Genomic DNA, 24,749 nt, shown 5'->3' with positions numbered 1-24,749 from the left:
TCCATTCCTTGAGACGATCTTATAAGCCTCTTTCCATTCAATCAATTTCGAAAAATTGGTGTCTCAACAAAAAAATGGCTCCATCAGAATCTTCGCCTCTACTCAACAACATCTCTTCTCCATCCCAATTTTTCGCTTCCAAACTATTCCGAAATTTCAAGAACACAAGAAAATGGGCTGTGGGAAGTCTCATCAAAGTTGGAATGGGCACAGTTTCGACAATCTCTTCTCCTTCATCATCATTACGTTCATCTAACATAGATTGGAATTATTCCAATGGAATGAGCACAAACACTGATCCTTTTAGTATTGTTGTTAGAACGTATGCATCCTTGTACGGAAGAAGAAGCTACTCCTCTTCAAACAACACTAAGGAATCGGTAAATAATGAAGAGAAAAAAATTGAAACAAAACATGAAACAAACGCCGTGATAAAGAAACAAACAGAAAGTGATTTTCTGTTAACTTCTATTCATGATATTGATAAATATATCCAATCTCACAAGAATGAACTGACAAAAGAAGAAGCAGTTCATGAATTTTTCAAAATGATGAAATTTTGTTTGGCCTATTGTCAATTACATAATGGAAGAGTTTCAAAAAAGTTGATTTCACTAATCTATTCGGTAGCCAAAGGCGTGTTAAAAGCAGTGCAAAACAACTCTCAATTTTTAAGAGACATTTACAATTTGCTTTGCATGCTTGAATTTAAAAACTATCCTGCTCTACATATGCCCTGCATTCAACTTGCATTTGGGTTTAGAGAGACCAAAGATATAGAAATGTGTGCTTCCTTATTTGAAAATCATATTTTACCAATTCTTCAATCAGTTTATGAATCAAAATCTGATTTTTATAGCGATTATTTGCTTGCAGCCTTTATTCTATTACCTGAGTTTGCTGTCATCAGAGAAGACTTTGTGGAAAAGATATTTGAATGCACTTCAAAATTTGTTCCTAACGATTGTTATAGCCTACCGAATGCGGTGATTATAGAAAGGAATTATTCCGTACAGTTATTACCAACAACAAATCAAAGCGGACTGATACAGGTCCTGAAATATTTCTCCAAGTACTTCTTTGAATACATATCAAGCGTTGAGACAAAATCGAAGAAGAATGGAGCATTTGATGGGAACATATTGGTTGCATCCTTTAAAAACATTCGAAGATTCGGTATGCAGATAGAGATTCAAAAGTACAATTATGCTCTCGAAGTTTTAGTCAGAAATAACAGCCCTCAAGCAACGGAGTTTTTCGAAGAGATTCTTGAACTAGGGTATACTAAACCAGATGAAACGACCTATGGAACTCTTGTGAAACATCTATCAAATAATGTAAAAAAGGGAAAGGAAGGGCATGATCTCGTGATGAAGTGTTATAATGACATGATGGAATCAGGACGGGTAAACCAAAAAGCTCTCACAACATTTTTAACAGTCACTAGATACCATTCAACACGTTTCCAAGAACTTCGAGAAAAGATAGCCAATCAATTATATGATTGGAAGGAGCCACTAGACCAATTTTCTACTACAGAGGCAATTCTCCATACTATTCAAAAGCATGGAATTGAAGTAGCCTATGAAAAGCTGGGTGATCTGCGTAGAGAAGGGAAAGCTGAAATGTCGCCTAGTGTCTACAATGCTATTTTGCACGCTGTTTCTAGTGACATTCAGCAAGTGACTATTGCATTCAACGTTTTGAATTATATGATTGAAGACAAGATTAATCCCAACGATCATATATTAGTCAGTCTCTTGAGTATTGAAACCAAGTTGCACAATCTGTTATATAAGCCAGGAAAAGTAGATCCAGTAATTGTGGACAGATTAGAACGATATAAAGCCACTATCGACTCGTTATTGAAAGATCTGATCGAAGATGTTTGTGAGGGAAAGGCACACAATTATGTACTTATTTCAGCAGCTATGAAACGATTTAAGGACACTCAAGAGTATGACAAGGTTATTAAGATTTTTGAGAACATCCGAGATAGGATGACAATGGAGGCAAAACAGGATGGATCTATATATTTAATTGTTATGAAATCATGTGAATCGAAAAAGAATGTGCAAGCTCTTTACGAATGCCTTGAACATTTGTTGAGACAAGAATTACCAGTAATACCATGGCAGCTGTATAGGCATATCATCTCGTTGATCTCGAGAATAGATTTTGGAACTGCAGAACAAAAGGATCATTTAGTAGAACAAATATACACAAAATACGCTCCATTATTTGCAGATGTAGATCAACTGAAGAGACAAGTTGACCCAAAATGCCTCGCAAAAACTGCTTGGAAAATTCCACCCGGCAAAGGGTTGACCTCAGCAGAAGTTGCGTTTATTGAAAACGCCAAGCAAGTAATAGCAAGGAAATCACAAGAAAGCAGTAGTGTAACAATTGATGAACAAACTCAATGAAGCCCATTCGTCATTCTTTAGCACAGGAGGTTTTGAAAAAAAAGTATCAACGCAAAGTCAATTTTGTTTGTTGCATCAAGTTCGTTGCAACTCTTCATGGGTTGTGGTAACTTTATTCTCGTTGGCCTCCTAGCTCAGTTGGCAGTAGCGCTGTCCTAGTAAGACAGAGGTCTTGGGTTCGATTCCCAAGGGGGCCAAAACTTTTTGTTTTCGCTGCTCACCTGTTTTGAATTAGGTAAACCGTTCTTTGCAAGAAGTTAAGGGCGTAGTAACAAATTAATTTTTGTCATATTTATAGTTTTGATGTTCTCATCGTTGGAATGCTTGTTTTCCAATTCGAAGGAATGAAACAAGAAACACACTCTGGATTCTTTAAAGAGCTAATTTCTGATGGCTGTACCTTATCTTGGTTCACAAGTTTTTTAACAAATTTCTCCATCTTCTTTCCATTCGCATTGATTGGAATTCCACTTGTTTGCACAATCACACTTGGTTTATGACGTGCCGATAAATGTGTTCTAATCGTAGTGTTGATTTTATCACAAATCTTTTCATCAAGGTCCAATTGAGGTTGCAATTGCACAAACAATACCACTCGTTCATTTCCATCTTGTTGTCTCTGACCCACTACAACAGAATCAACAACCTCATCCACATGTTGCAACACATCATAGTACGATCCAGTACCTAATCGAACTCCTCCAGGATTTAACGTAGCGTCACTACGACCAATCACATAAAATCCAAACCTTTTGGTTTGTTCACTCAAATCTCCCTGAGCCCACACTCCATCGAATTGTGAAAAATAACTGTCATGATAACGTTGAGGTGTAGCATCGCCCCAGAAAAATAAGGGTGCTGAAGGAAATGGATTGAGACAAACCAATTCACCATTCTTTCCAAAAATTCGTTGACCTTCATCATTCCAAACTTGAACATTGAGACCAAGGCCAGCGGTTTGTAATTCACCTTTCATAATTTTGGACATCAATGAATTTCAATATTAACAGAAATTGATGATCAATGACATGATGCACACACACTTACCTGGATAAACTGGCAAGAAAGGAGACCCCAATACAAAACATCCATTCAAATCCGTTCCTCCCGAAATGGAACTAAGCTGAACATTGGGTATCATGTGATTATACAAATAAATGGCTGTACTTGGTGCTAATGGAGATCCTGTTGTATTCACCAATCTTAAATGAGATAAATTCATTGGTGTTTTTTTCAACAAGTCTACCTTATGAGTGACCATGAGTGATAAATATCTTGAACTCGTTCCAAATACGGTAATCTTTTCTTGTTCTATTAATTTCCACATACTGAGCACGTCTGGATACATTGGACTTCCATCATAGAGTATAATTTTACATCCAGTATAAAGACAAGAGACAAGCCAATTCCACATCATCCAACCACAAGTAGAATACACAAAAACAGTATCCTTTTCTGTGATATCACAATGTAAATGAGTTTCTTTGATGTGATTAATCAAGACACCAAATCCTTGAGAAATACATTTTGGTGCTCCAGTACTACCACTCGTGTAGACAATATGAATAGGATGATCCACACTGACTTGTTCAAACTCGAGAGATGGAATTTCAAGTGGAGAAGAAGCGTTGAGAGTGTTAGTGGATGAATAAGGTTCCATAATATCCTTTGAATAATCAACAATTCTAATGGAATGATTCTTTTCGGATTCATGAATGGGAGTGGAATGGGTTCTTTCTTCTTGTTGTTGTTGAGAGGAAGGATTCACACCACACTTGATAATTTCCAAATTCTTTTCATGAGTTGTAAATTCCAAGAATTTGACCTTGACGACACTTTTCAAAGATGGTAAATTCTCTTGTAAATAATCTGTACTGTCAGAGGTTGAATACACTTTTCCATTAAAAGTATAATGATCGCATGTAAACATGAGTACAGGTTCGATATGTTTGAATCTTTCAAAAACAATTCGTTTTCCATTATCTGGACTCACACTCGACCATATAGCTCCCAAACTAGTCACAGCCAATAACGCAATAATGGCTTCAATGGAATTTGGAAGTAGAGCCACACATCGATCTGTCTTTTTAATACCCAATTCATTTTTCAAATAATGAGCTAGGATCGAAACTTGATTCCATAACTCTCCATAAGTGATTTCTCTCCTCTCAACTTTCACTCCTTTAACACCTTGTTCACCAAGAGAGACCAAAGCCACTGAGTTTTCAAAAGTTGGATCTAAACATTTCACCATTAAATTTTGTGCATAATTAGTTTGAGCACCCACAAAGAATTGACTTCCCAAAAACGGATGTTTGGAAAAGGAAAATTCTTCACGAGTATTTTCACCTGAAGAAGACACACTATTGGATGACACGACGGTACAACAACCATTCATCCTTGAAATCTTGTCATTTGCATTCTCAAGAGCTTCATACGCCATGGATGGTCTTTTCAAGACATGAGTAAATTCCCTCGAAGCCTTAATATTCAAAAAACGCCATAACAAACCCCAAAATCGATCATCACTGATGGACCATTGATGAAACAAGTAATTGAATAGAACAGGGTCATGTTCCATTCGTACTTGCATAAAAGCTGGTAAAGGTAATTGTTGATCGAGAAAGAGAGTTTGATAGCGTTTCATAATATATTTCGCAAAGGAATACATGACGGAATGTTGCATGGAGTGGAGAGAGGGTCTCCATAACATGGTATCCAATTCGGGGTGATTGGATGATGCAGGAGTCTCCGAAGAAAGAGGTTGTTCCTTCTTTGTGTGGTTGCCATGACATTGGTTCATTTGCAAATGACTTGCAGTAGTTCTTGTTGAAAGAGAGGTGTGATGATGACGTTGCATTTTGTTTGGTTCTGGTTGTTGTGTTTGTTGAGAGGATTCGTTGTGGTCCAACTTCAGTGAAGGTACTGCAACACGATGGTTCAAAATGTGGCGAGTTTTTGTTTCTCGTTGGAATTTGGTGAATTTTCACATTTTGAAAATTCGCGAGTTTGCAAGCTTCCATTTTCCAGTTCGAACAAAAATCCAAAAAGTTAATCAGCTTTCAACAGTACCAGCTGTTAAACATAAATGAATTCAATTAAATGTGAGGGCCTCCTAGCTCAGTTGGCAGTAGCGCTGTCCTAGTAAGACAGAGGTCTTGGGTTCGATTCCCAAGGGGGCCAAAACTTTTAGTTTTTGGTTGCTAACCCCTATTTCTTGAGTGTTTGTTCTGCTTCACAACACAACATTGGTGTTGAAATGTTTTGAATTGGAAGCAAGTGGCAACTTTTCAAATTACGTATTTCCATGAAAAGGTCAATCAAAATCCTGCCAATCATTTTTAATTTTTAATGGAACCTTGGAACTGTTTCAAAATCTTAAAAATTACATCCGCAAGTTACCAAGCCATCACTGATTCATGCATCTACGTGCATGCAGTTTCATTTCGAAATAATTCTCAACAAGATTCAAGTAACTTTCACTAAAAAATGAGTCAATTCTATGAGGATATTAAAACATGTCAAAAAGTAAGTATGGTGATGTTCGTGCACGTGCGGTGATTGTTTCAATGAGCCAATAATTATTATTATCATAACAACTTTATGCTCCGATCTTTGAAATCCGTACAATTTTTTCAGGGTATGACTACATCTCTATGGATGATGATGAATAATAATAATTACGGAAATATGTGTCATTACGATATTCAATGATCCGATTTCTTTTTCATGGCATCATCATTTCAATAATTTTGTGTTATTATTGGAACATTTTCACATACATCACGCACATTCAGACATGTTATCGATATTGACTGGCAAGCGTGTAAATAAATTATTACAACATATTAAAGAACAAAATAAGAATGGATGTAAAATGGTTACCAGAGGATTGGATCTACGTGTATGTGATTCTGTAGAAGATGCTGGCATGATGGGTATGTGTGCTATGATTTCATGTAGAGCAAGGATAACAATTTTTGCAAACTTGACTCTTTATGATTCATGTGATATCCTGTTGATTTTTTGAATACTATACGAAAATAGGATATTATTCTTCATCTGCCAATCAAGTAGTGGTGTGTTGCAATAGACATGTATGTACATACTTGGATAAGAATTTCATGGTTTTTTTGAATTCATTAATTTGTTGGAACAAATTTATTTTGAAATATATTTAGAGAGAACCTGAAGAACTTGAAAATACTGTTGTCCATGAATTAATCCATGCATATGACTTTTGTAGATTTCGTCAATTATTTTATTGTAAAGTAAGAGCTTGTTCAGAGGTGAGAGCCTATTCACTGAGTGGTTCATGCTCCAGTCCAGACGAATTATCAGGGTTTACAAGTAAGGAACAATGTTTAAAGGCAAGAGCTATTGCAAGCACGATCATGGCGTGCAAGAAATCAGCTGTTTCTGTAAGTAGTGTGGAATTTGAATTATTTTGTTGAATATCTTTTTTGAATCATGATCATTAGGATGTTCACGATATTTACAATACATGTATTAATGATGAGCATCCTTTCAAGAGTTCGCCAGACCATCATGTGTTAAAACCTCATGAACTTCCAGAATCAGATAAAGTAGTCACCAATTAGTGATGAAAAACATATTAAACTTTAATTATTCTCTGACTCAATCATGGTTCGAATATTTAATTTCTTGATCGTACATATCCCGTACTGGTTTAAATCCAATATTCATATACACCGAGTTTGAAGTTGGGTTGGAGAGGTCTGTAAATAAAAAGAGAGCCTCATAAATATCACCATGATTCACAAGTACATCGTGCACAAGCGAATACATGAGAAAGGAAGCAACACCTTTGCCTCTATGCTTCTTTGAGGTGTACACATAAGAGACTCTATTGAAGTAGTAGTTAAGGATGTTTTCATCATCATGAGTATGTGGAATACTGTTAAGGGTTGTGTAAACTTACCTTCCTGCTTTGGGAATACCATTAACCAAAGCCACAGAAATAGGTAACTTGTCTTTATCATCTTTCTCATAACACAACGGAGCAAAACCATCCTTCAACGCTCTGTTTATCAGATTTTCCATATATTCCTCTTTGGACATTTTCTTGTGATCTGGAAATATTTCATTCATAAATTCATCCAAGCATTGAATATACATGTCGAGTTGTTTTTCATTGTTTAAATCCAAATATGAAAATTCATAACGTTTTTGTTGTGTTTCTAAATCTCTGCATGGTCGAATGTCTTGAGCTTTGAGTGAATAAATTCTCAACTTGGATGGCTCTCGAATTTCAAAATTGTTCATCCCATCTTCACTGCTCACACATTTCTTCAATTTTTCACAATATTCCTTTGCAAACCATTCTGCTTCTGAATTATCTGTCAAGACACCACTCACTGCTCTCCCATGCTTTTTTAATAATTTTTCAATTTCCTCCCAAATTTCCTCCACGAAACATGGAGCTTGTTTATGTTCTGAATTTTCGTTCAACCCTCGATCTTGAAGGCTACCATTCAAGACGAGATCCATCCATGCGCTCAATATCGATTGTCGTTCTTCCAATGTTTGATTGTGCGTTGGTGCGCTCAATAATAGTCGATGTGGAATGGTCCAAGCCATGACCAACACAATGGAGTCTGTATTGCAACATGCTTCTTGTTGCTGATCATCCTCGGTTCCATGGCTTGAATGAATGATCATTAAAAATCGTTCGGGATATCTTTGTGGTGTGATGACACAAGATCTACTCACTCCCAATATTAAATTATTTTCAGCCAAATGTTTGGTCAGAAAGGGAATGGCATGTTCATAAAAGAGCTCTGCATTCGTGTAAAAAGTTATTGAATAGCTTGGACGTGTGCTGTTCGTTGGAAGCGTGAGAGGAACTGAAAGGGACATTTTTTTGAAATGTAAAATCATGCACTTATGGAATGCTATCTTTGTTAAAACTCATTCAACTCGTGAGTTTTGAAATTGCATTACGAGAATTCGAATTCACTCTCCTTAAATGCATTCTCATTGAGTGGACCAATCAAAATGAAAAATTAAAAAAATGAGCGATTTTGAAGAAGATCGGGAAGACCTTCAAAGTGCCTTCATTGCCTACCATCGATGTTTTTCCTATGTGGACAATTTACTTGAAAGATTATACAAGAATAATGAGGAGATTAAACCCGAGGCCAAAGAGCATGCGAAAACAATGATTCTTGCTTGCACAATTGAAGGCCTATTTGAAGACTCCATCGGACCATTTAAGACAAAATGTGTGGATCCAATCAAAGAACCTGAACGAAATTACTTTCCAAATAATTTAAATAGCTCTTCTTTTTTATTGGACAATCCGAACCAAATTACCAGACTTTCGGAAGAAGAGTTCTTTGAAAAAGGAGATAGACTTAAAAATTGTATCAATTCTGACACTGATTTTAAAAAAGCTATTGTGATGGCGGATAGGAGATACTTTTATTGGAAAGAGCCAGGTAGTGCTAAATTCTTTTTCCCACAAGTCATTCAAAATTTCACTCAAGATAGAAATAAGTTCAGAAGTTATGAATTCAAGGGTGGAGAAGATATAGAGGAGTTACGATACAAAGTTGATTATCTTTCCGAGAGATTTGCTAGAAAGGAGTTGAACAACTATTTTGTTTGCATACTTTCAAATTCTCCATCGGCTAACCCTCAGTTTGATATATTGGACATGAAAAAGAATTGTCTCCCAGAAAGATTAAGTTATCATTTATTGGTAAACTCTGTTTTCTGTAGAAAGGGTATTGAGAGATGTCTTAGACAACGAGATGCATACATGCATTCGCAAGATTCATCATATAACTTCAAAATGCCAATGCAAGATAGAACATTGTCTGAATTTGAGGAGTGTTTATTTGACTCTGAACTTTCACGTTCGTGTGTTGCTATTGTTGATGATTTTGTGGGAAAGAAAGGTAATGAAGGACAAGCTGCAAAGGCGTATGAGGAAGCCGTACGCCAGAAAAATTGAGAGAGGATAAAATCTAACGAATGTTTACTTGCAAATCACAATTATCTATTCAATTCATGTATCAGCAGGTCGATGGAATCCCCAAATTTTTGATCTGCCTCTGAGGGTGGTTGTTTCACTAAATTAGATTGATGCGAAGGTGGAATTTGACTTTCAAATTTCGACAGTAATGAGTTCAAAGAGCTGGAAGCATAAATGGGTGAGGAAGAAAATTGTTTGACTCTCATTGAGAGCAAATCCATCAGAGGTTTGCACATACGGTCAATTAGCTCCTTATTCTTGGTTCTTACAATTTCTAATGCTCTCAAATCAACTTCAATTAACTGGTAGCATATACAAAGTTCTTCTGTACTTGTAATCAGCCGTTTTCCTTGCTCAATTTCTGCCAGAATTTTCAAGTGAAGTGAAGCAGCTTCAAACATGGCTCCCAATGTTAGCGGTTGAACCAAATGGAAAGGTCCAACAAGTGTTGACAAGGAAAATAATTTGGCTTCATTCTCCAAGCGTTCATCTGTAATATTTGCTTCTTTCATCATTTGCAATTTACATCCATGATAATACAAGTTGTGGAGACAGTTCATGATGCTCCGTGTGGTGTCAGAAATTTGTCTTTCAGTTTCATGGATACGGAGGAAATTGGCAGAAAATTCGAGCATCATTAAAAATAAATTAAGGTTTTCCTCAGTGATCTTTTGAGCCATAATACTCATAATGGTGTTTGGAATTTTTCCAATCGCGTATAGACAACCATCACTAACGAGTTTGGCAACATATGTTCCAAAGGTAAATCCTGGGAAGTTGGAACAATCGTTTAAGAAAAATTCACCTGACTTATCAACACTAATAGAAGCGAGTACTCGATATTTGAGTAAAAACATTTCATCTAAAGACAGACCTGCAAATATAGAATAATTTTCTCCACTCTTCGCCTCTTCTTCAATAGAATAGTTTAAATGCCTTCGAGTTCTATAATTGACGCTCTTTTTCTTGAAGAATAAATCCACATACTGTAAATAAAACTTTGCCTTTCCTTTGTCACCAATTCCACTGCAATACCGAGCAAAAAAGCAATATGTGCCAGCAATAAAAAGATTGTCTGCATTGTCGAAACAGTCAGATAACAACTTTCTTGCTTTTAAATAAGCAAAATCAGCCTCATCATGCACACCAAGAGCTTGACATGTAACGGAGTGTATGGAGTAGAGTAGTGATAACACGTCATTGGTATAAATACCTCGCATGGATTCCTCATTGAAAAAAGCCATTTCCAATGTAGAAGTAGACAATATTGGATAGCCCATAGATATAACCTCTTCATAGAGCTGAACTGTCCGTTTTTTGTAGGCATTCATATTTAACCGATGTGCTAAAGATGAGTCTTGCAATAGTGCGGATGCAATGTGTTGAGCTATCAACTCTTGTTGTTGTTGAGTCATGGTGAAAAGAGGTCCATTTTGATTATCCTTGATTCCTAGACAGTTCAGTATTTCTTCAATAGATTCCCTAGATAGTTGTAAAAATGGATTGGATTGGTTACTATTTACAACGTTGGCCTCTACCAATTTGTTTTGTTTCTTATTTTCGTCATTATCTTCCGTTTGTGATTTACTGTTAGTTCTGAAAATTGGGTCTTGGGTACTTAATAAATTACTATTGTGTTGTGATGTAAACTGAGTCGAAAGTGGATTATCTGTTAACAATGATGAAAAACTTTGTGATCGTTGGTTATTGACCTGTTGAATGTTTGACACTTGTTGATTGTGTGGGGCTGCGGAGAAACTGTTTTGGATAAATAAATTAGATTGAGTGTTGTTGAAAGAAGAATCCTGCGGAAACGTCAACAACATTTGTTCGTACGTTTGATCCACTGTTGCTGTGTTTTCACTGGCTGAATTGTTGATCGAAGAGGTTTTGGTTCGTCCATTATTGTTTGCTGGTGGGATATACATCAGACTCGAATACGGCTGGAACTTTTGATCCTTTCTTCCTTTCATTTTGGGAGATCTGTAGGTACATTCTACACCTCGTTTAACACAGTTTAAGCATGCAGGTAACTATTAGATCATGTCAACGTATTTGTAAAATAATATTTGAAAGAAATACATACGGTTCGATCGCATCTCTTTAAAATTCAAACATGTCACCATCATGGAAAGGAAATTTAAAATACATACCTTGTGTCTTGAACGACATTGTACACATGCAATAGGATGACCAGTTTCCAACGAGGAAGCTTCGGGATTTGCCTGAAACACGCTTTGGAAAGCTTCCTCCGGGTGTTCTGATTTTTCTGTAATTCTTTTCTGTTTCTTTTTGGTTGTGGGTGAAAATTGGGTAGAGCCTGAAGATGTGGAAGGTGAGCTTTCACTATGAGAAGAAATGGCATGTTGTTGTGGATGCTGAACGGTATTGTTGATTTGTGGGTTTGCCTCAAAATTGGGCATGCTGCCAGGTGCTAGTACGTTTGAATGCTGCTGTGATGGTTGTGAGGAAAAGGAAGATGCCGAAGGGCTTATCGTGATTTGAGACGAACTCGTCATGTACGAGGAAGGATAGGGTGGAAAAGCAAGCGTCGTCGAGGGTAGTACAGTTGGTTGTTGCATTTCTGGGTACGTTTTTGTGTTCATCATCGGCCTATTCCTATCACCACTAGAGGCTGGATCACCAAAAATGTACGGGTTATTGTTGTTGTTGTTTTGGCTGTTAGGATAATTTCCGTTCATCAGTTTGATTTTTTGCTCCGATTAATCAAGTGAATAACAATGATTGATCATGCAAGAATGCAACTGAAATACGAGAGAATATAATCAGACTGAGACCGAAAAAATTTCTGTTGGTGGTATCTCAAAAAGGGCCGAAGGGATCTCTGTGCTGATACTTCTCACCTGTGTGAGGCGAAACAAGACTCTATTTTTTTCAGATTTGAAATATTGCCCTCGTGTCGGAACAGCAAACACTTCAATTCCTTCCTGCGCACACTCGTCCACACACTCAACTCTCGTTCAAACAAAAAATGTCTTCGAAAAAGCTCTCGTTTAAAGTCCAAAGCTCGGAAAGGAACACCAATGTTGGCGATCTTGATGGAAAAACAATCATCTTTGAAGAACATCAAAAAGAATCATCCACTGATGAAAGATCCGATTTAAAAAGAAAACATGATGACATTATTCCGTGCAAAGGCAATTATTTTCAATCGATGAAACATGCCAAACGAGACAATCATGATGAGAAAATGCTAAGAGACAAGGAGGAATTCATTCCGAAAAAGCCAGTCTCTGGATTTGGTGTTGCAATGTTGAAAGGAATGGGATGGCAAGAAGGAAAACCATTCGGAAGAACGAACAAGATTGTAGAACCAATAGAAGCACAACCAAGACCACCTCTGGCTGGGCTCGGAAGTAATCTGTATCAACACTTGGAATTAGATCCAAAGAATAAGAAATTAAAGGAGAAATTGGAACAACAAGATACTAAAAAACAAGCTGCAGAAACCACAACAAGATCCATTGCATTATCAAGCAAATCACTCTCGATTGGAGAAATGAAAAATCAGCAAGCTGCCCAAACATCACAGTCACAACAACCAAAGAAACCTATTACATGGTTACTTCCAAACATTTACGTGAGATATATCAACGAAGGAAAATATTATTTACAAAAAGGTGTCATCTTGGACATACCAACAGAATACGAATGTACCTTAAAACTTGACTCTGGTGTCATTTTGGAACATGTGTATGAACACTCACTTGAGACAGTCATTCCCAAGCATAAGGGCACTCTTTGTATGGTTGTGCAAGGAAAAGACAAAGGATTTGTTGGTGAAATGATCAGCAAGGATCGAGAGAAAGAGACTTGTCAACTCAAAAGCCAAGATGATGATATAGTTCAGGTTTCCTTTGATCATTGTTGTGAGTATCGAGAGTTTTAGGTGAGAGATGTGAGCAACAGAGAGGGAAATTCGTTGCGGCCACAAATTGGCGCAATTCCTTTACGAAAAAAAATATGAAGCAAATCGTACGTAGCAATAACGTTATTTTGTGTTGGATGGTAATTCTCTTCTCTGCATTTAAATGAACTTTCGTTATTGCAACAACTATTATTATTATAGGGGCTTATACCTTCGGGAGCACAACTTTGGTACAAAAGGATCATAACGGTGACTCACGGCCGTCTGATTTATTGTTCAACAATTGCGATCTACGTATACAACTTGAATGACTTTAGATTAGAAAGAATCCTAACAGGTCATTCTATGGCCATCACTGGAGTTGTTGCTTCACCTCATACCCCTCATTTAATAGCCACCTCCAGTTTAGATCAAACCTTGAGAGTATGGGACATTACAGATGGAAAAACTGTCAAAGTGGTTGATCTTAAATCTATTCAGTTCAAGCCTTATTGTATTGAATGGAGTCATACGGATAGATATCAACTCATTATCGGAAGTAAGAAAGGAGCACTCAAGGTTTGGGATTTCAATGATGATTCCAACTTTGCTGTGTCTGTATTCAACGGAGATGATGTTAGAATGATTGGATTGAATTCAAGAAATCCTGGAATGTTATTTGTAAACTGTGGAGCTGAATTCTTTCTTGTGGATGTCATCAAACGAAAAACGGTACACAAGTACCGATTATCCGATTACAAAATTGTAGATTTTCAATGGGATCCCCTTTCTACCAATTACTTGATTTGTTGCTATGAAAATGGGCAATCAGTGCTGTATGATACAGAGGCCAAAGAAGCCGAGAACATGAAGATTAAATCCTTTGACAAGTCAGGTGCAGGTATATCTTCAGTTTCTTGGATTAGAAATGAGCCAGGAAATTTCATTACATCAGACATCAGGGCAGGAGTGATTAGATATTGGAACGTTTCTCAAACAACAGTCCTAAAAGTACAACAAATTCGAAAAAATAGTGGCTTCCAAGATTTGGTCATGCTGCCAGGTAGCCCAAAGATCGCTTGTGCATTTAAGGACGGTGCTGTTGGCTTGTACGACATCTCAAAAAAGCAATTTGATTTTATTACACCAGGGTCTCATACTGAAACAATATTCGATTGTGATTATTGTCCTGCTAATCCCGATATTTTTGCGACATCAGGATTTGACCACAGCATTAGACTTTGGGATACCCACAGAATGAAAGTTGTCGAAAATTTAACTCACGACTCTGGAGTAATATATGGTTTGGCATGGCACCCAACAAAAAAAGAAATTGCAGGAGCGTTTAACACTGGCTTAGTAATTATTTGGGACGCTCAAAAAAGAATTCCAAAGCTTCAAACCGAAATCCACAAAGACTGCATTTATAGAATCAGTTGGAACCCAATAGATCATTCTCTCCTAGCAACATCCTCCAAGGACACGTATTGGTATGTTTAAAAGATTTCATGGTTTTCAAATCTTAACATTGTGATCAATGTAATATTTCAGTAACGTATTCAGCGACGAAGGTAAAATAACCAAGAAGTACAAACACCCAGCTCCTGTTTTTGGCGTTTGCTGGCATCCAAAAAACAAGAACATCCTTGCTACTGGTTGTCATGATTTCATTGTGAGAGTTTTCAACATAAATAATTCGGGTGAGCAACCAGTATCGGTTCTAAAAGGTCACACCGCTGAGGTATTCAATGTTGTTTGGCATCCTACCATCAATAACGTACTTGCTTCAGGATCTAATGACAAAACCATAAGAGTGTGGGATAATGATAATGGATCCAGCAAGGTCTTGAGAGGCCACACCCATTATGTAAGAGCCTTGGCTTGGAATCATGAGCTGTCCAACGTGTTATTAAGTGGATCATGGGATGGAACAATAAGAGTATGGGATGCAAGCAAAGAAAAGCAATTAGCAATTTCCAACGATCATCATGCAGATGTTTACGGTATTAGCTCACACCCAGAAAGACCATTTATTTTTGGATCCACCTCAAGAGACACAACAATTAGATTTTGGGATCTTGAACCACTTGTCAGAAAATACTATGTAAGGACAATTCAAGATCAAAGTCTTGCTAATATTATGGGAGTACCATCAAATCCCTTTGACGATAATGCTCCAGAAATGTTGCTTTCAGGACATGGTTCAAAAACTGTGAACGCAAATATGGTTCAAGCAAGAACTGATGTGGAGAAATATACTATCCTCTCAGAGTTCTTTAACTTCCCATACACAACTAGAAACTTATGGGAGCTGGCAAATAGTTATTCGCAAGGCAAAAAGTACAAGTCTTCATTGAAGTCTGATGTTTTGTTTTGTAACACTATAACGGACACCGTGTATAGCAAGGCAAAGGAGTTAGAGTCCAGTAGATACAAAAATAAGAGCTCAAATGCTTCACAAAGAGCTGCTGAGCAACTACGGGAGTCAGCAAAACAATATCTCAAAATTGGAAAGATGAAAAATTACTGTGAGATTATGTGTGAAATTGGCGAATGGGAGAAAGCGATTGCTGTTGCTCCATCTGTGTCCTTAGATTATTGGAGAGATTTAACTGCAAGATATGCTAAAACTTTATCTGAAAATGAAAATGAAGAAGTAATGCCGTATTATATCGCCACAGGTGAGATTGATAAGCTGTTGAATTTTTGTATCAGAAAGAATCAACTTACAGACGCATCAATCATTGCCAGAAGAGATTCAGAGGAAGGATATCCAAAACCTGCAATGCTTCCACCTCTAAAACAAGATAGTACAAAAGACGATGAAAATCACGATAATGCCCCAATAACGATTGAGATGAGAAGGATTGCAGAGTTGCAGGCCAAGAATTTTATGAAAGAAGCTAAACCAATAATGGCGGCATCTGCGTTTTTATCAATACGAGATATTGATAAGTGTCTTCATTTTCTGGTGAAAGGATGCGAAGGAATTTTGGCTTATTCTCTTTATAGATCTTTATTGATGAGAAACCCCAATGATTCTGTGTATTTGTCATTTGCAAACTCATGCACCCAATGCGGACAGTGGGATATTGCTGCTGAGGTATTAGCAAAGGTTAAAAACAGAGCCGAAGCTGCAAAGTTACTCTCAAAAATGGATCCTTTTCACCCACTACGAGAGAATTTATTTATCAAGGCGGGATTCCAACCTCCTAGTTTTTATTCCACACAGGCACCAGCAGTTGAGCACAAAAATCCTGCCGATTGTATTCGATTTTATTCATTTGCGTCAGAGAATCAAAATGCTGCACTGGTTGCAATCGTTCAGTATGAAGAATTATTTGCCATGGACGACTGGAATTGGCCTCTAATTACTGAAATTCACTCTGCTGTACAATGCATCGATGCCACCAAACTTGAATCTCTAATGAAGACAAAAATTATGATGTATACCAACATGATTGGAGCACAGCTGGCATTGTGGAAAGAGTATTATAATATTGCTCCAAAGCTAGCACAAAATGCCAGAGATTGTATGAAGAAACTCACAGACTTCTTTACTCCAAAGGAATATATCGAGTATTTATATTGTCTTTGTATGGCTTATGGAGACCCTGAAGAAGGAGTCGGTATTTTAGGTCAAGCTCTTTCTAGAGAGGTTGATGTGATGGATGAAAAATATGCAAAACCCTTAATTTTGATTAAGAAGCGACTAGAAGATCGTACTTTCTTGGGTGACGTGCCTTTGTCTAACTTGGTTGTTCCTTCAGGATCCAATTTACCTGTTCGTTCACTCGATGGAAAGAAAATTGTAAGCATGATCTCAAAGAAAGAAGCACAACCGCCCGTCATGCTTGAAGATCATTCAGTAATCAGTTTGGCTGAGGCTGACATGTGGCGCGAAGTGAACACGTTCTCTCCAACAATGACAGGTGTGAAAATTTAGGTGCTGCTTTTATTTAACTGAATTTGTAGAATAACACAAAATCTATGAACATTTTAAGGCCATTCTTTTCATATCTCAGCTCTCCCATTGTGTAGCTGGATTGATTAATGACGATTTCAAAAGGGATTTCTTCAATAGTTTTTGTAAGAACCATCTGTGAGTTGATTCATTTGAAGTCCATGTACATTTCTCATCAAATTGAACCTACCTTGTTATTTGACCGTTCAGCAATATTCCAGTTTGAGTGGTTGTGATTTAATAAAGTAGCAACCACTTCCTTCCATTCATCTACGTCAACATTATTGATCACTCTGATTTTGTCAATAACACACGAATTGTCGAATATTTTCATTGTGCATGGATAACTGTGATTGATCAATTGAATATTACATCGTCTGTGTTATCCGAAAATGAATGGTTGTTTGTACCTACAAAATATTATTATTCCAACAGCCGCTCATAGTATGCACCTTGTCTAATGTTCTTGGTACACTCGGTGACATGTTAGAAAAATTGGGACTGAGAGGAGTATTCGAATCAATGGAGGGTGGTCGTTGATGAAGGTACATTGTTGAATTTGATGATGGTAAGAACACAGAATAAGTTGAAGAGAGGTTTTTGTGGATGTTTTTCTTTTTGTTCTTGAATAGATTTAGAGAGAAAAAGATGAGGTTGCTTTTTGTTCAAGATCCATAAATGGGCATTTGTTAAAAATTTGTATTGTGAGGCAACAGCCGTCATTGGTGGCGAATTTGTTGGAATAGTTGAAATGAGAGAATAAAACTGTGGCGCTTGAGTTTACTTGTTAGGTTAGAAAATATACAATCTAATCTTGGTGACTCGTTTCATCAAGGACTCGATCCATTTCCTTATGAAGTGCTTCAAATGTAGGAAATCCAACAATCAATGTCTGAATCACATATAATACAGAAATCATTTCATAATTACTCAAATCCACAAGTTGATTTTGGGAAATCTTGTTTTTAAAATTCGTGAGTTGATAGATACAAGCACCGGCTTCGATCACATGCAAAAACAAGGTGAAATAAAAAAAGTATCGAATATATATTTGATAATCTTGCAGTAAATGGAGAACGGAAACAAATTCAAGATGTGGATAGAAGGAAATGAATCCGTGAAGAATCATTCCAAGAATTACAAGCAAAGTAAGAACTGGAGGGGAGAAACGAAATCGGAATGATGTTACTCTCGAGGAGATACTTGCTCGCATTTTTGTTTTTTGAAATTTTGGTCTTTGACAAGAGACAAGTCAAACACCATGTGGAAAATTGTGTTGAAATTTTAATACTTGAAAATAGGTAAGCAAAACCAGTGTTTACAGTTTTCAACACTTTCAGCTGGCTTTTTCGATCAAAAATTCACTCGTTATCCAATAATTCAAATTTGGATGTGAAGCCTTTTAAAAAAATGTCTTCACAATTCAAGGCTGTAGCGAATGCCTCTCGTGAAGTGGGTCGTGATCTGTTGCAGCAAATGGGCTCACAAATTAATTTATTGTCCAGCAACATTGCTGGAAGTGGAGTTCCTTTGGGGTTCAAAGCAGATTTGAAAGACCTTGTTGGTCCCACAGAGGACAATCTTATCCGAATTTCTGAACATGAGAATGATGATGACGACGAGGTCTATGACTCGGATGATGATGCCATTTTCAAACAATTGGAACACAATAATAATTTTCTTTCATTTGAAAACAATGACGATGATGATATAGTGGACAGTAGTGAGAGAACATCAACCCTTCGGATGGCAGGTCAATGGGAAACTTTGGTACCGACTTTAGAGAGCAGTGCCGAAATTAATACGTCCCTGTCATCTACAACACCAGCAACAACAACAATACCCTCTTCCCGAACAAGTAAAACAAGAAGAACCACCAATGAAGAGGAAACGATCCAAATTGATGATGATGAAGGCTCTTCTTCTTCTCAGCAAAAACAACAGCCTCAATTTGTAAGCCTTCGAACACATCAACCTCATGAAATTGACCCATCCACATCTGGTAGTAGCTCTAACACTGCTACAGTCATGGCACCAATCACACAAACCTATGAACCATCATTGCCACCCTCCTCAACTGCAAAGCCTTCCTCTGTGTCATCCATTAGAAAAGCTTGGCTCATTCCCGTTTCTATTCATGAAGCAATGGCAAAGCATCAAGATGAAGATGATGTGGAGCCGCCACCACAAGACAAACAAGCTCTACTTGTTGACGTGAATGATCAAGGAACCAAAAAACGACGTCGTAAAATTCGTTGGTATCACACAAAATGCTTCATTATTGGAAGTGCTATCTTGTTGACCTTTATTGCCATTCTCACTATCATTTTGTCATACCTTATTTTCTACAAGCATAATCATTTACTGTTTGTGTGTGGAAGTATTGAATTTATTGTGGTGAGCTTGTTTGAGGCAACAATTTTAATATGCTGCAGTATCGTTGCTTTTAAATTGAATGAATGGTATCAACAATATCATGGTGAAGCTGCATCTGACGAAGATTTGAAATTGAAGTATTCGGATAACCCTGCGAGGGACAAATTGATTTTGAAATTTCAAAACGCTACTGTGGTGGTATCAATTTGTTTATTAACTTTGTTGACTCTAGTTTATGTTGGAGTATTTTCTGGATTAATTTATGCAGGTTATTTGACATTGGCCTCGTTTAGTGGAACCGAGATATACACATCACTTCGAAGTCAAGTGAAAATTGAAAAAGAAAAAGGATCTCAAGTTCTGCATATTCATGGTAAAACAGACTATGACGTTTTTTTTGCACAGGGTGTTATGACTGCAAAAGAGAGACTTTTCCAAATGGAAGTTTTACGAAGAATGGGTCAAGGAACATTATCAGCACTCGTTGGCGAGGATGCCCTAGAAATTGATGTATGGAGCAGAACGTTAGGATTATTGAGATCGGCTAAAAAGAATTTGGCATACTTGGACGAAAGAACCAACAAGACATTGAATGCTTTCTTTGATGGCGTGAACAGCTATATCAGAAGCGATCCAAAACTTCCTCCCGAGTACAGACTCTTCTATAAGAAAAAAACAATTCACGTATTTGAACCTGTTGACGCATTGCTGTTTTGGAAGTTGAATTCTCTCGATTACTCCACGAATGCCTTCATGGAACAAATGAGATTTTCTGCATTGAGAAAGAATTTTACAGTTTCAGAAGCGATGGAATTCTTTCCAATATATCCTAGAGCTTGGCCTTCACAGTTTAAGCAATCTGATTTGAATTTGACTTCGGTGACAAATGAACAAATTGAATTTCTCTACGATAGACACAATAACAATAATGGTGCTTATGTTCCTCGAGTGAATACGCAGCCAAACGATGGTGGCGAAGATGACGGTGGCAATACTGGAGGTGACGAAGAAAATAGACGTCGAAGAAAAAGCCAATACAGCAATTCTGCAAGCGACCTTTTTTCACAGCTTCTTTCAAAATTGGAGTTGAAACAACCTGTGATTTATAAGAGCATTCAAAGTGTTTTCAATAAGAAACAATATGAATCATATTTCGCTTCCAATGCCTGGGCAGTTAGCGGAAACAAAACAAAAAGCGGAAAACCAATGCTAGCTAATGATCCACACATGACATTGACTTCTCCTCTTCCTTTCCTTATGTTCCATTTAATTTCAGATGAGAGTGGTTTGAACGTAATAGGCTCTGCCTACCCACTTGTTCCAGGAGTATTCGTCGGTCGTACCACCAATACTTCATGGGGAATTACATCATCAGGTAGTGATGTTCAAGATTTATATGTCATGAATGAGACATCTGAGAGTACATACATGGTGAATGGAACTGAAATGAGATATGACATATTCCAAGAAGAAATTCACTTGGATAATACTCAAAGAGTCACATTATTTGTGAAAGAAGGTATTTACGGCCCAGTAGTGAATCCATTGTATAGACTTGAAGGCGCGGAACCATTAGCAATGAAATGGGTTGGACTAGCAAAAGATGATACCACTCTAAATGCAGTGATTGGAGCCATGTATCAAAATTCTTGGTGGGGATTCTACAATACTATGAGTAGTTTTGTTTCGCCACCATTGAATTATATTTATGCTGATAAGGAGAACAACATTTGTAGTCAAGTTGTTGGTAGAATTCCTATTCGAAAATATGGTCACAGTGGACAATTCCCTGTATCTGGTAACGGAACCTATGAATACTTGGGCTATATTCCTTACCAAGATTTGCCTTTTGTTTGCAATCCTAAAGATAGACATTATGTCGTTGCTGCCAATGCAAAGAACGAACCTCCTGGATATCCTTATTATTTGGGTGGAGATGTTGCTACAAAGTATAGATTTGAAAGAATTGAAGAATTATTGAAGTCAAAGACAAACACCACTGTTATGAACACCACCCATATGTCTGACATTCAATTGGACACCTTCTCCAAATTATTTGTTGATTTTAAGCCATTCATATCTGCCTTGAAAAATTACAGTCAAATACTATCTTTTGATCAAGAAGTATGGAGAAAGAAGTTAGAACAGTGGAATGGCTATCTCACCGTTGGATCCAAAGAAGCTAGTGTATTTGAAATGTTTTACACAAAATTGTGGGATCTCACCAAAGCAGACTTGAGGTCGAAAATTCTAATGCTGTTTATATTCTTAATGCTCTCAAAAAGAGTGGTAATTGTACACGATCACAAAATCAAACATGTCTTGCATTTGCAGCAGAGGCATTTAGGCAAACTGTAATTGACTTGAAGATATTCTCGAGAAGCGATGTGATACCCTCATGGGGTATTGGTATTCACTCCACCACATATTTCCATCCAATTTTCCATAATCAATTTGTTGGATGCTTTTGTGACAAACGTCACTATGTTTCGGGAGGCACGGACAGTATCAATTTTTCAAGAGTTACTGATAGAGCTGGTTTAGATTCTTCACATGGTGTTGGATATCGACAAGTCATTTCTATGAGTGATGCAGATGGTGATAGATTCATTACTCCCTTGGGCCAAAGTGGAAACTGGCTCGATAGTACATACAGCAACAATCTCAAATTTTTGCAGAGGGAAGATATCACCCTTTGAAGAGAACAGGCTACAAAGTGGAAAATACTTTGACACTTAGTCCAGCTTAATACAATTTTGATTTTTTAAGGCAATCAATCAACACTTGGCGAGTCTCGATTCAACACAACTTGATTATTTATTAAGGAACAATCCATGTGCCTTCTGAAGATCCAGGACCCAAGGAAATTTTGGTCAAGTTCTCAATGCTGGTCACGACAGCTGGTCTCTTAGTTCTTGTCACAAATTGAACGCAAGCTTCCATTTTCGGAACCATACTCCCTTCTTCGAACACACCTTCCTTTATTCTCTCAAGCACTGTTTTTGTGTCCATCTTGTCAATTTTTCTCTGTTTTTCTGTTCTGTAATCCAAGAACACACCATCTTCTTGAGTAAGAATAACAAGCAAATCAGCATCAATAATCTCAGCAATTAATGCACTTGTTTTGTCTTTATCAATAACTGCCTCAATTCCAGACAGCTTTCCATTTCGATCTCTCACCACAGGAATTCCTCCACCTCCTCCCATGATGACAATATTTCCTTGATCGATGAGTGTCTTGACGGTATTTTCCTCAACAATTTTAACTGGATCAGGAGATGGTACCACCTGATATCCATCATCATATTTCCACAAAACACAGGGTGACCCAAAGCTCGAATCATTTGACATTTCAAATAATTGACAACTTACCATTCGATAACCATCCTTGAAATGTTTCATGTGTGCAAATCTTGGCTGTTGACCCATTTGAAACATCTTTTGGTATTCTTCCTTTGAATAATATCTTCCAATGGGCTTTGTGGGTTTGTTGAATGCTGCATCGTTTGGATTCACTTCTGCTTGAGTAATGATAGAAACAATTCGATTCTTCCAATGCTCTTCCGTAATGTTATTCTGAAGTGATTGTTGAAAAAGATAACCAATTTCAGCCTGACTCAATGCTCCACACATATCCAAAGGCATGTAAATATCATCTTTGGAGCCACTTTCAGAGGTCGTACCAGAGTCACCACTACTACTTGGACCATTCATACACTTGTGAATGTAACCCACTTGAGGTCCGTTTCCATGAGAAAGGCATAAATTTTGAGGTCGCTGACCCTCAATGAATTTGGCAAGTTCCATGCATGTCCTGTCAATGTTATCCTTCAAATCTTGATAGGAAAAATCTTGAGAGGTGTTGGTTTGAAGAGCATGACCACCCAAACTAATGACAACTCTGTTGAACGGTAATCCTTTAGCGTCTGTCACATGTCTAATAGCAGGTGATGTCTTTTCTTTAAATTTTCGATGCATCATATTCAAGTGGCGAGGTGCCATTTGAAAATACTTCTCCTCACTCAGCAACTCGGCTTCTTTTTCATTCTCACAAAATACCTTCGAACCAAACACAATGTACAATAAGAGAGCTTGTTGGGCATACTGACGATTCCAAGCTTGATGATAGACATAACTATGAGCAGAGTCCATACTTCGTCGGTCACTTCTTGACCTCTCTTAGCTGGTAAGCAATGCATGAAAACCACATCCTTTTTGGCATGTTTTAGAACTTCCATATCGACTTGATAACGTTGAAGTACTTTCACACGCTCTTCTTCTTCACTGGCTGGGATGTGATAAGACATCCATGAATCCGTGTAGACAACGTCACAATTTTTAGAACCTTCACTTGGATCAGAAAGCCATTCTACTGCCTTGTCATTGATACGGTTCACTTCATCCCAAACTTCTTGCTCTGGTTTGAAACGAGAATCTTCCGGACCACATAACACTAGTTTGAAATTAAGCAAAGCTGCTGCTCTCATCAGGTCATATGTGACATTGTTTCTGCAATCTCCATAATAGGCCATTCGAATTTTGTTGAATTTTAAATGATCTTCATGCACTGGTTTTGGTGTTAATTTCAACTCGGCTATTGTGAGTAAATCTGCAAGAATTTGACATGGATGAGCCCAATTATCTAAGGCATTAATTACTGGAACTTGCGAATACTTGACAAATTCTAACAAACTTTCTCTTGACATTAATCGCAACACAAAAACGTCCACATATTGAGAGGCACACATGGCAGTGTCCTTGACATTCTCTTTTTTTCCGAATGGACTTTCTTCACTGGTGTAATAGATGGCATTGCCACCAAATCGAGACATTGCTGTTTCGAAAGAAATTCTTGTACGGAGAGAAGGTTTTTCAAAAAGCATTAAAAGATTCTGAAGAAAATTTCGAACGTTTTGTTGTGAATATTTATTACAAAGACTCACCTTGTCTTTCATGCGATGGGCATACACACCCGGATTTGATTTGATTCTAGTTGCCTTGACAAGGAGCTTTCTAATAGTGCATTCATCATAATCAGTGATTTTAGTAAAGTGAGAAGGTGTTTTACTCATGATGTTAATTTTTTGTACTAAAAGCTCCATGAAAGGAAAACCT

At 37.4% G+C, this 24,749-nt stretch overlaps 12 protein-coding genes across 12 annotated transcripts; 6 read left to right on the top strand and 6 right to left on the bottom strand.

Annotated features, from left to right (window-relative positions):
* Positions 1 to 74: 74 nt before the first annotated feature.
* On the top strand, positions 75 to 2,426 carry C9374_003053 (uncharacterized protein; the record flags this gene model as incomplete). Its single annotated transcript, XM_044692539.1, has 1 exon — positions 75 to 2,426. The coding sequence occupies one exon, from the start codon at positions 75 to 77 to the stop codon at positions 2,424 to 2,426; it is 2,352 nt and encodes a 783-aa protein (XP_044549897.1).
* A 292-nt stretch (positions 2,427 to 2,718) lies between these two features.
* Positions 2,719 to 5,286, bottom strand: C9374_003052 (uncharacterized protein; the record flags this gene model as incomplete). Its single annotated transcript, XM_044692538.1, has 2 exons — positions 2,719 to 3,395; positions 3,474 to 5,286. The coding sequence occupies 2 exons, from the start codon at positions 5,284 to 5,286 to the stop codon at positions 2,719 to 2,721; spliced, it is 2,490 nt and encodes an 829-aa protein (XP_044549896.1).
* A 629-nt stretch (positions 5,287 to 5,915) lies between these two features.
* Positions 5,916 to 7,027, top strand: C9374_003051 (uncharacterized protein; the record flags this gene model as incomplete). Its single annotated transcript, XM_044692537.1, has 6 exons — positions 5,916 to 5,954; positions 6,066 to 6,120; positions 6,224 to 6,364; positions 6,474 to 6,523; positions 6,608 to 6,847; positions 6,908 to 7,027. 6 exons carry the CDS (start codon positions 5,916 to 5,918, stop codon positions 7,025 to 7,027), a joined length of 645 nt encoding a protein of 214 aa, XP_044549895.1.
* A 37-nt stretch (positions 7,028 to 7,064) lies between these two features.
* Positions 7,065 to 8,306, bottom strand: C9374_003050 (uncharacterized protein; the record flags this gene model as incomplete). Its single annotated transcript, XM_044692536.1, has 2 exons — positions 7,065 to 7,293; positions 7,369 to 8,306. 2 exons carry the CDS (start codon positions 8,304 to 8,306, stop codon positions 7,065 to 7,067), a joined length of 1,167 nt encoding a protein of 388 aa, XP_044549894.1.
* A 154-nt stretch (positions 8,307 to 8,460) lies between these two features.
* On the top strand, positions 8,461 to 9,405 carry C9374_003049 (uncharacterized protein; the record flags this gene model as incomplete). Its single annotated transcript, XM_044692534.1, has 1 exon — positions 8,461 to 9,405. The coding sequence occupies one exon, from the start codon at positions 8,461 to 8,463 to the stop codon at positions 9,403 to 9,405; it is 945 nt and encodes a 314-aa protein (XP_044549893.1).
* A 41-nt stretch (positions 9,406 to 9,446) lies between these two features.
* Positions 9,447 to 12,008, bottom strand: C9374_003048 (uncharacterized protein; the record flags this gene model as incomplete). The annotated part of the gene is made up of 3 exons (XM_044692533.1): positions 9,447 to 11,459; positions 11,513 to 11,527; positions 11,580 to 12,008. The coding sequence occupies 3 exons, from the start codon at positions 12,006 to 12,008 to the stop codon at positions 9,447 to 9,449; spliced, it is 2,457 nt and encodes an 818-aa protein (XP_044549892.1).
* Positions 12,009 to 12,418: 410 nt separating this feature from the next.
* Positions 12,419 to 13,336, top strand: C9374_003047 (uncharacterized protein; the record flags this gene model as incomplete). Its single annotated transcript, XM_044692532.1, has 1 exon — positions 12,419 to 13,336. The coding sequence occupies one exon, from the start codon at positions 12,419 to 12,421 to the stop codon at positions 13,334 to 13,336; it is 918 nt and encodes a 305-aa protein (XP_044549891.1).
* Positions 13,337 to 13,410: 74 nt separating this feature from the next.
* C9374_003046 (uncharacterized protein) lies at positions 13,411 to 17,240 on the top strand (the record flags this gene model as incomplete). The annotated part of the gene is made up of 3 exons (XM_044692531.1): positions 13,411 to 13,422; positions 13,517 to 14,784; positions 14,846 to 17,240. The coding sequence occupies 3 exons, from the start codon at positions 13,411 to 13,413 to the stop codon at positions 17,238 to 17,240; spliced, it is 3,675 nt and encodes a 1,224-aa protein (XP_044549890.1).
* A 13-nt stretch (positions 17,241 to 17,253) lies between these two features.
* Positions 17,254 to 17,809, bottom strand: C9374_003045 (uncharacterized protein; the record flags this gene model as incomplete). The annotated part of the gene is made up of 3 exons (XM_044692530.1): positions 17,254 to 17,394; positions 17,449 to 17,605; positions 17,673 to 17,809. 3 exons carry the CDS (start codon positions 17,807 to 17,809, stop codon positions 17,254 to 17,256), a joined length of 435 nt encoding a protein of 144 aa, XP_044549889.1.
* A 257-nt stretch (positions 17,810 to 18,066) lies between these two features.
* Positions 18,067 to 18,471, bottom strand: C9374_003044 (uncharacterized protein; the record flags this gene model as incomplete). The annotated part of the gene is made up of 1 exon (XM_044692529.1): positions 18,067 to 18,471. The coding sequence occupies one exon, from the start codon at positions 18,469 to 18,471 to the stop codon at positions 18,067 to 18,069; it is 405 nt and encodes a 134-aa protein (XP_044549888.1).
* A 197-nt stretch (positions 18,472 to 18,668) lies between these two features.
* C9374_003043 (uncharacterized protein) lies at positions 18,669 to 22,333 on the top strand (the record flags this gene model as incomplete). Its single annotated transcript, XM_044692528.1, has 2 exons — positions 18,669 to 21,821; positions 21,920 to 22,333. The coding sequence occupies 2 exons, from the start codon at positions 18,669 to 18,671 to the stop codon at positions 22,331 to 22,333; spliced, it is 3,567 nt and encodes a 1,188-aa protein (XP_044549887.1).
* Positions 22,334 to 22,454: 121 nt separating this feature from the next.
* On the bottom strand, positions 22,455 to 24,706 carry C9374_003042 (uncharacterized protein; the record flags this gene model as incomplete). Its single annotated transcript, XM_044692527.1, has 4 exons — positions 22,455 to 22,922; positions 23,007 to 23,738; positions 23,789 to 24,526; positions 24,578 to 24,706. The coding sequence occupies 4 exons, from the start codon at positions 24,704 to 24,706 to the stop codon at positions 22,455 to 22,457; spliced, it is 2,067 nt and encodes a 688-aa protein (XP_044549886.1).
* Positions 24,707 to 24,749: the final 43 nt, after the last annotated feature.

This window comes from Naegleria lovaniensis, assembly GCF_003324165.1.
Source record: "Naegleria lovaniensis strain ATCC 30569 chromosome Unknown tig018, whole genome shotgun sequence".
NCBI classification, from domain to species: domain Eukaryota; phylum Heterolobosea; class Eutetramitea; order Acrasida; family Naegleriidae; genus Naegleria; species Naegleria lovaniensis.
The sequence above is the reverse complement of the archived record's forward strand: the minus strand, read 5'-3'. Positions and strand labels throughout refer to the sequence as shown.